We start from the raw sequence: 10,153 nt of genomic DNA, 5'->3' as shown, positions 1-10,153 counted from the left end.
GCATTTAAGAGTATCTTCTTGCAGACAACCTGAGTTTGGTTTCAAGCACCCATATAAAATGGCTCACAACCACCTATAACTCCAGCTCCAGGGGATCCAATGCCCTCTGCTGGCCTCCCCAGGCACCCACACTCTTATGTGCGGACACACACATACACACACCACAAAATTAAAAATAGTACAATAAAATAAACAAGAGCTAGAAAGACAGCTCAGCAGTTAGAGCACTTGTACAATCATGAGATTTATAGTTCAAATCCCAGCAACTACACAGTAAGTCTGGTATTTCATGAATGCGCGTGTGCATGCACACGCAGCAACAAAAAAATTCAGCACAATCTGATTTCTAAATGCAGTAAGAAAGCTGACTTCATGACGGTGTTTTAAGTAGAACTTAACTTTATTTGTGATGTACCCAAGAGCTTAGTGTTTTATATTATCCTATTCAAAATAAAGCCATATGTATAATTAGAGAAAACAGTTAACAATTAAAATAAGAAATTAACCATGTAATAAATTTGCAAAATTTAAAGCAAAATCAACTAGAGTTTCTTTGGTGTTCTGCTTTATTCTTTATTTGAGGCAAGGTTTTGATATATAAGTATTTCTGTCTCAACCTCCCAAGTGCCACGATATTGTATAACAACTTTCTTTGAATTGAAACAATCCCCCTTGAGAAAGCAGAGTCAAAAGATTAACAGGCCTGGGAAACCTGCTCAGCCTCACAAGAACTCTCCCTCTTCTAGGTCATAGGAACAGTAAACAACTGCACCAGCCCTGTAATCTGAAGAGATTCTAACCTTCTGCAGTGCCTGCCAGTCCTGAAGATGGCTAGGATTCCAGCCTGATTCATGAGTTGTCATTTAGGCTATGGGATTTCCACAATGCAGCTGCATTTGAACTGTCCCTGCTCCTGTGAGTAACCTCTCACCCACACTCCTCTGAGTAGTCCCAATAACCTGACTGGCTTTCCAAGTTGGACTTTGGTAGGTTCGTTACTTTAGTCTCTTCTTGGTTCCCTCCTAGAACGACATGTTTCCCCATGCTAACTAGGTAGGTAGCACCAGACTCCACTTATACAACATAATAAATGTTTACTCTGTGGAGAACACTAAAATACGAAAAATTAGAAACTGACTTTTTTTTCCTCAAACAAAAGTCACTTTTGTTTTTTTCATACATACAAATTATATTCATATTAAACTGACTGGGCTGGAATTTAAAAGCTGCTTTCTTTAAAGAAGAATACAAATCTTCTAGTAGCAATTTTGTTCTAAAAGAAAAAGTTTATACTCACAGCAACAACAGCTTCAGCTACCCCAGTCAGGACAGCTGGCCTAAGAGAATGCAGCAGAATCTTACTCTCAAGTAGAACCAGCAGCAGCAATGTTGCACAATTCTCAGGACCCAAATTCATCAGTAAGGTACTAAAGTTGGCTCCACTAGAAAACAGAAAAAGAAAGGTTTACAAACTACTTTGCTAAAATATTATCATCAAGATTTGCTTACTAAACAGGATACTAATCAAATGTTAATTTCAATTTGTAATTTAGCAATGAGAAATAAAATGTAGCTAAATAATGAGGTGGTATATGGTGCGATTCAAATGAACATGTATTAAGAAAGATTTTCTGAAGCCCAGACATTTGAGCTGAGTTCAAAGGAACAAAGGCAAAGGGTGTGATGGGACTGGGAGACAGCATATGTAAAGACTCAGGAAAAAGCTAACGCCATAATCCAAGAACTGCAAAACAAGCGAGCATGGGAAAAATGACAAGAGGTTAGGCTAAAGAGAAATGACTGACTCATGTATACTTGTATTCATAAGTGGATGCACTGGCTGCAGGGTGGATTGAAAAAGAAACTGGAGGAAGAAGAGCAAGGATTAATTAAGAGGCTACTAATAAAATAGTCCAGACAGTACCCTCGATTAGCGACACAGATGAAAAGACGCAAATAGAATAGAAGATAGCACCAGCTCACCATGAACATTACTGACTGCACATGGGAAGGAAGGATAATTCTGGTTTTGTAGAATGTGTGTACATGCACCTGGGCACAAGCAGTACGTAGGGATGCATGCAGTGGTCAGAAGACAGCCTCAGGCGCTAGTCCTCAGTACCTTCCATCTTTTCTTTGCAAAAAGGTCTATCCTTGGCCTAGAACTTCACCAAGTGGGCTACCTGGCTGGTCAGCAAGCTTCTAAAATTCACTTATCTTTGCTTCCTGTCTGGCCACTGCTGGGATTACAGGAATGTACCACCCATGCATGCTTTCTATGTGGATTCTGTGGACCAAAATTCATATCCTCACGCTTGCAAGCCAAGTGTTTCACATACTGAGTCATTTCCAGGTCTCGCAATTCTCTCAAGTGCTGCACCACCCACCCAGGTACCAAGGATGGCAAAACTAAGGGATGCCCTATCCTTACCTAGTTGGTCATCCTGCCTCTAAAGTACTCTATCCCTTTTGCGTTTTTTTCTTTACTGGAGACTGAACTCAGGGCTTGTGTAAGCTAAGCAAGTGCTCTACCACCAAGCTATACAGGTACTCATAGCTTTTTATTTTAAGACAGGTCTCACCAAGGTGCTAGGATTATAAGCTTATGCCACCATGCCTGGCTCAGAGAAGTATTTTAAAGTATTCTATTTTAAGCAAATAAATATAGCATTTAAAATACTATCAATGGGGCTGGAGAGATGGCTCAGAGATTAAGAGCACTGGTTGCTCTTCCAGAGGTCTTGAGTTGAATTCCTAGCAACCACATGGTGGTTCACAACCATCTATAACAAGATCTGGTGTTCTGGCACACATGCAGGTAGAACACTGTATACATAATGAATAAATAAAATCTTAAAAAAAATACTATCAAATGGGGGTGTGGCTTGTAAGGTCCAACATACATAAGGTCTTGGGTTCTATCCACAACAAACAAACAACAAGCAAACAAAGCAAGCAAATAAGCAAAGCATCATTACCTTAATGGTAAAGGTGTGGAAACTGGTTGTGATAATATTAACGCATCGTGGACTGATAGCTTAAAACAAACAAAAGCATAAATTAGTCAAACCAATTTTTTAATCTCAATATTTAGATAAGGGTAAAATTGAAAATTACTTAATATGCAGAAAGGTATATAATTTTAATCACATTGAGATATAAATGATAGCTACAACTACTTAGAGATATTTGTATTAGCTCTTAAATTGCTGAATTTTGACCTAGTTAGTGGGTTAAATGCAAGTACATAAAAATTTGGGATAATTTTTTATGAGGTTATTCCAAATTTATTTACTCACCACACTAGTTAAGGATCTGTAATTGTTTATGATAACAACCTACTCTCGTTCCTGTAGTCAAGCAGTCAATCTGTGCAATCTTGTATTTACTGATTCTACACAGTAAATGTCATAAGCTGTATACCTACCAAGGCCTGTCACTACCTAGGCCTGGGAAAGAAGCAGGTTGTTCAGCACAGTCTGAAAGCATTGTTTAAACTCTTTTCATTGTCCCCCCAAATACTCAGCATTTAAATATTAAAATACTAAATATTATCAGCTACTCTGAAACTAAGAACATGGCCACAACATAATTCTGAGGTTTACATTATTAAATTTAGCTATGCAAAGACCATACATGGACCAATGAAAACATGTAACTTATGATGCCATGAATGATAAGTAATACTCCAGTTCTAATTCATCTGGGATCTAAAACCCAATTAGGAAAGAAATGTTCAGTAAAGCTACTAAATAATGAGATAGTCAGAATTTCATACAGACACACTGCTTCATTTCAAACTCAAAGAACCTGGCACAAACTAACATGAGAAGACTTCTTTTTCGTTACCTGTACAAGGATTCTTGGTCTTTGTGGTGAAGGAAAAGGGATGTTTTGCATAAAATGTGAGATGTGTCTAGAAAAGATGATGAGATGAATACCCACAGTTACTTTCTTTAATGCATCACAGATTTTAACAAGCCTTTTCATTCCACTATATAGAACCCAATGGAAAAAGCATTTATTAAAACTAAACTAAAGCTAAAGAAATAAACATCTGCCAAGCATGGTGGTGCATTTTTGTAATTCTGGTATTTAAAAGGTTGAAGCAGGATTACTACAAGTTGAAAACTACTCTGGGCTACAGAGTGAGTTCTAGGCCAGCTTGCACTACAGAGTGAGTCCATGTCTAATAGAACAAAACCCACTATTTTCATCAGGAAATCAGTAACATAAAAACAGCTCTCATAAAGTAAACAAGCTAATTTAGGGACTACAGAGATTGCTCAGCAGCTAAGAATGGCTACACTCCTCAGAGAGCCCAAGTTCAGTTCATAGCCACCTGGTGGCTCACAAACACCTGGAATTCTAGCTAGCTCCAGGAGGTTCAATGTACAGTGTCTGGCCTCCACAGCAACCACACACATGTGGTACACACATGTATACACAAGCACACACACAAAAATAAATCTTTTTTTAAAGCTATTTGTGCCAGACAGTGATGGTGCACACCTTTAATCCAAGTACTCAGGAGGCAGAGGCAGAAGGATCTCTGTGAGTTCAAGGCCAGTCCTGTTTAGAGAGCTAGTTCCAGGACAGCCAGGGCTACACAGAGAACCCTGCCTCAAAAGGAAAAAAAAAGGGGAAAACAAACAATTTTTACAATCTTGGTTATCAGTGACATTATAAGGAAGTATAAATAAGGAATTTAAACCTAGATTTATTACTAGAACTCTAGACAAACAACCTAAATGCTGTTTCTCTACATAGAAATAATTTTTTTTCAAGTTTCTGCAGAGTTTTATGTTCTTGGGAGAGATAAAATGTACAATTTACCTTAACAGAAGAACAATGATCACATCATTGATCTTGAGTCTACTGCACAAATCATAGAATCTCAATTGCCCACAAACTTGCTAACTTGACATCAGTTAAATTTTACCTCAATTTAGTTAATCTGACAACTGGAACTTAAATGTAAAACTATAAACCACCAACTTGCATTCTGGGAACAAAGTGAAAACCCTATATTTTACACCGAATGCTGATACTGTAAAGACTTTACAAAGTTCTTGACCCTTCTATCCTTCTTGTTTTGTTACTAAAGTCGAGTATTATACACAATAACAAACAAAAGCCATGTCCCACTATAAATCAAAACAGTTTATAAATGACAGGCTTGGGGCCAGAGAGATGGCTCACTGAGTAAGCCTAACAACCTGAGTTTGAGCACCCAGAGCACACATGGTGGAAGGAGAGAACTGACTCCCACAAGTTATCCTCTGAGCTCTACTCGTGTGCCTTGGCGGTGTGTGCATGGACTTGTGCACACACAGAAATGCACACGGACAGCAAGCTTTTATTTATTCATTAACTTTGATTTACTTACTTTCTGTGTATTCTGAGTGTTGTGTTGTGTGTATATCAGTGCTCGACATGTGAAGGTCTGATGGTACTGGCTATCCTGGATCTAGAGCTAGCTGTCATGAGGATGCTGGAAATAGAACCCAAGTCTTCTGCTCTTACCTGACAAGCCATTCCTCCAGCCCCAATAAATAAGCTTAAAATGACAGGATGGAGGCTGTAAATACCTATAAAGTCCCTGTTCAAAAACTAAGAGGCTCAGGAGTTTGCAGTCAGTCTAAGTTTAGGCTACTAGTCTAGGAACCCTGTCTGAAAAACAAAACAAAACAAAATACAGCACAAAGACTTCATTCATGGCTCTACATCTATTTTTCTTGATTATAAAACATTTCCATGACAAAAAGAAATATGGAACATTCTGCCTCGTGCTAAAATCAAAATCACACAGTTAACATCAGTTAATTTACTTTTGTAATTTCCATATTAGTTTACAGATGAATATTCATTATACCTAATTCTTGTACTGGCCACTTACACAAAGTATGTGTATACATTCACTGTCTTGGTTTCTGAAGATAGAAAAATAGGAAGAACACATACATCTATACAAGTTATTGTCTAATCTGGATTATCAAAACAATCATAAGGCCATGTTTACCAAGACTCCAATTTCAGGTTCACAATCAATGACTCAGTGGAGAGGGAACAAGTAAAAATATGGTGACTGATTCTCCTTCCCTTTCAATTCTGCGGCTAAGTTAGATGACAGTGAAATGACCATTATGTATCTTATTTCCACAGACATGACACCGCATCATTATACATACTTTTCAATGGGAAGAGGATGTGGTCCAGACACAGAAACTTTGTAGATAAACATAAGAAATTTCTTAAAAGCATCAAAAAAAGGCCAGTGTGAAAGCAAACAAATGCACTTGTTTGAATTGATGGGTTTGGAGACCACTTTTCTCTCCACGGGGGTCAACAGGCCCAGCTGCATAAGTTGCTTCTCTGTTAGAAGTTCTCGAGGGTAAGGCTCATAAAACTGGATGGCAGCTCCATAGACCTACAGTCAAAGAATTGTTGTGAGATTTACATTTCATGCTAGAGATTAAAATCCAAACCTCAAACATCCTAGGCAAGCATTCTACCAGGATATCTATATGCCCAATGTTTTTTTTCTCTTTAAACAAATATTTTCTGTGACTACATACCACAGATAAATATCTCACCTCAAACTCAACCAGATGTTGATGTAAATCCATCTAGATCCCCACACACATTGTGATTATACATGTAAGCATTTATTTAAAAAAATAATAAAAGAATGGAAGGAAGGGAGGGAGGGAGAAAGGGAGGGGGGCGAAGAGAGAGAGAGAGAGAGAGAGAGAGAGAGAGAGAGAGAGAGAGAGAGAGGAGAGAGAGAAGAGAGAGAAGGAGAGAAAAGAAAAAAAGCAACTTAACCTTGCAGGCCTGACAATCCGAGTCCAAATTACAGATTCCACAGCAGGAGAGAACTGTCTCCTAAAAGCTGTCCTCTGACCTCTTTAAACATGTGCAACACATGTGTTCCTACACTCACACATGCATTTTAAAAAGGGGGAACCATTTTTTTTTACTTGTTCTCACTTTTATCCAGTGTATTTTTTACCTACTCTGTTGAGTACTCTAATAACCTCACTCAACTTGTACTTGCTTGAACGACATTTTTTAGAACATGGAATATACAGAAACACAACATTGATCCCATCTGTCATTTTTGTATGTATATCCATGAGAAAGTACATGTGCACACATATCACCTTCCACTTGACTGGGTCTCTGTTTTTTCCACTCCATGTGCCAAGCTAGCTGGCCTGTGAGCTTCAGGGACTCTACTGTCTCTGCTGCCCATCTTGCCACTGGACAATGGAGTTGCTGACACATGCTCCCTTATCTGACGTTTACATGGTTCTAGTGAGTCAAACTTAGGTCCTCATGCCTGCACGGTAAACACTTTATGCACTGGGCCCACATGATTTTTTTTTCTCTTCAGATAGGGTAGTTTTTAATTCTACTTTCTGTCTCAATGAAGTTGCCTATTCTAATGATACCTACTACATGTAGAATCAGCATTTATTCTTTTTGTGTCTTGCTTATTTTACTTAGCATGTTTTCAAAGTTCATCCATGTTACAGAATGTATTTGAATTTTATATTTTTTAAAGCTGAGTAATGTTCTATAGTGTATACACACCAAATTCCACTTTCCTCTCACTCTCCAGTAGATACCTGGGATGTCTGGTAATACTACAAGCATACTGCCATCCAAGTTCTTTTCAAGAGAGTCCGTAAGTTCAGTTCTCTGGGTACAGATCTCAGAATGAAACTGCTTCATCAAATAATTAATTCTGTTTTCCTTTTGAAGGAGCTGCCAATCTGTTGTCCACAGAAGCAGGGTTAAAAGGTTCCACTTTCTCTATATCCTTAATAATATTGATTTTCTGATTTTTGCTGTTACTTAGTAGTCAACTTAATAAATGTGAAATGCTACCTTACCATAACTTTGTATCTCCAAACTACATGAAGCTGAGCATCTTTTACAAGCTAACTAGTCATTTATATGTCTTTAGAGAAATGTCTACTTAAGTCTGTGTGGTGGTTTGAATAAGAATGGCCCTATAGGTCAAAGATCTGAATACTTAGTCATCAGGGAATAGCACTACTGGAGAAGGATGTATATATAAGCACTTATGAGTTAGGAGTACAAATAGATTTAAACAGAACACTTTGCCTATCTAAGTTCAACCCCCATTAGGAAAAATAAAAATCTTTTAAGATATATATTTTGCAAATATATTTTCCCTTCTTGTCATTTGTATCTTTCACTCTCTTAAATTGTTGGGGTTTTTTGTTTGTTTGTTTTGAGACGGTCTCATGGAGCCCTGGCTAGCTTCAAACCTGAGATGCTAGTTTTCCAAATGCTATGACCACAGGAGATCAGAGGACACATCCATGGAGTCGGCTCTCTCCATCTACCTTTATCTGGGCCCCAGGGATCAAAGTCAGGACTCCAGGATCGTGAAGCAAGTGCCTTTACCTGCTGAGCTGTCTGGACAGTCCTCTAAGAGGAATTTTCAGCCCTTAAGCCTGAGGTTGAATCTGAGTTTATTATGTGGTTATTGTTTGTCTGGTGGTGGGAATACAACTCAAGGCTGTGCACAGCAAACTCTACATCACTGAAGTATAGCTGATTTTCACATCTAAATTCTTTTTTCTTCTTTGCTTTGTGTGTTTGTTTTATTTTGTTTTGTTTTGTTTGAGACAGAGTTTCATCGTATAACGAACAATCTTGGCTGTCCTGGAACTTGCTTTGTAGACCAGGCTGGCCTCAAACTCACAGAGATCTACTTTGCCTCTGCCTCTAGAGTGCTGGGATTAAAGGTGTGTGTCATCACCATCTGGCTCACATCTAAACTCTCTAGTGTCCTTTTCTCTCCAGTTATTTGCAGTTATGGGTCACTATGTGGCCTAAGTTATCTGCTATTGCTCATCCTCCTAGTGAAGCACCTGCAGCAAGCTAAAAGCCTTGCTCACATCAGGTAACTATTTTTCACCTCACTCCATTACAACAATTCTAAAATCAAGATTACAAGTTAATAGCTGGGCATGGTGGCGCACGCCTTCAATCCCAACACTAGGGAGGCAGAAGAAGCAGGCAGATCTCTGTGAGCTTGAGACCAGCCTAGTCTACAATGTGAGTTCCAGGACCAGCTAAGGCTATTATACAGAGTAACATTAACTCAAATCTTGTCTCAAAAAACATTAACAAAAAACAAAACAACAACAACAACAAAAGACTACCAATAATAATCTAGTTGAAATACTTTCAGGGCTTAATTCCTTTTTTCTCTGGGTAACAAAAATAAAACTGACAATCCTATCTTCTTTTATCTTCAAAATCTTTATTCCTTTGGTATGTTTGACAGTAAACACTTGTCTTTATTCTGATAACTTCTTTCTTTCCCACACAAGTTCCAATTCTGACCATCATTTAAATACTGCCATTTCTAAAGCTTCTTGTCTAATTCAATTGGGAAAATTTTATTCTCTAGTATTTGAACTATAATCATCTCAATAGCAGAACACCAATCTTTATGTGACCTCTTCCCAGAACTCAATTCCTATTTCCAGATGACTTGGCAACATCTCTGTCTAGATAGACATCATAAGCCATTACTTTCAAAGGTGAAGAGAAACTGAGGGATGGCTCAGCGAGTTAAGCACTTGTCCCACAGCATGAGGAACCAAGCTCAGATCCCCAGCACCCAAGTAAGTACTGGGCATTAAAAACATGGCCTTCCGTTTTTGCTAGTCTGCCCTTTAGGAATTCAGTTACTAAATGTGTTATATTTTTATCTGCTGTTTTTTGTTTGTTTCTCTGTTTAAAATAGGGTCTCATTGGATGGACTAGAACCAGACTGGCCTCAAACCCAAAGATCCACCTGCCTCCCAAGTACAGGAATTAAACCCAGAGATCCACCTGCCTCCCAAGTACAGGAATTAAAAAGTTCGCACCACCATGCTCAGCTATTTGCTATATTTTAAAATTTCATGTTTTATCCTTTTCTGTGCTACAATTTAGAAAATCTACCTTTCTCTTCATTAATTCTTCCTTTGGGTATTGACTTATGTGTTGTTGAAACCATTTGTTGAAGGCTGGGCATGTGGAACATGCCTATAATTCAACACAAGAGGCTGAAGCAAGAAGATTCATGTAAATGAGATCAGCCTGGGTCACATAGAGAGTC

General features: G+C 38.3%; 1 protein-coding gene across 3 annotated transcripts in view; it reads right to left on the bottom strand.

The window, feature by feature from the left end:
* The window catches only part of Dennd4c (DENN domain containing 4C), a 98,375-nt gene that overhangs the window by 51,926 nt on the left and 36,296 nt on the right, over window positions 1–10,153 (bottom strand). For all 3 annotated transcript variants that reach the window (XM_026781963.1, XM_005352701.3, XM_026781962.1), the window contains exons 6-9: window positions 6,192–6,430; window positions 3,850–3,916; window positions 2,979–3,037; window positions 1,298–1,442 (exon numbers count right to left, since the gene is read on the bottom strand). In XM_026781963.1, the coding sequence (XP_026637764.1) occupies window positions 1,298–1,442; window positions 2,979–3,037; window positions 3,850–3,916; window positions 6,192–6,430 (510 nt within the window). The remainder of the gene's footprint in view (window positions 1–1,297; window positions 1,443–2,978; window positions 3,038–3,849; window positions 3,917–6,191; window positions 6,431–10,153) is intronic.

Source organism: Microtus ochrogaster, chromosome 10 (genome assembly GCF_000317375.1).
Source record: "Microtus ochrogaster isolate Prairie Vole_2 chromosome 10, MicOch1.0, whole genome shotgun sequence".
Taxonomy (NCBI): Eukaryota; Metazoa; Chordata; class Mammalia; order Rodentia; family Cricetidae; genus Microtus; species Microtus ochrogaster.
The sequence above is the reverse complement of the archived record's forward strand: the minus strand, read 5'-3'. Positions and strand labels throughout refer to the sequence as shown.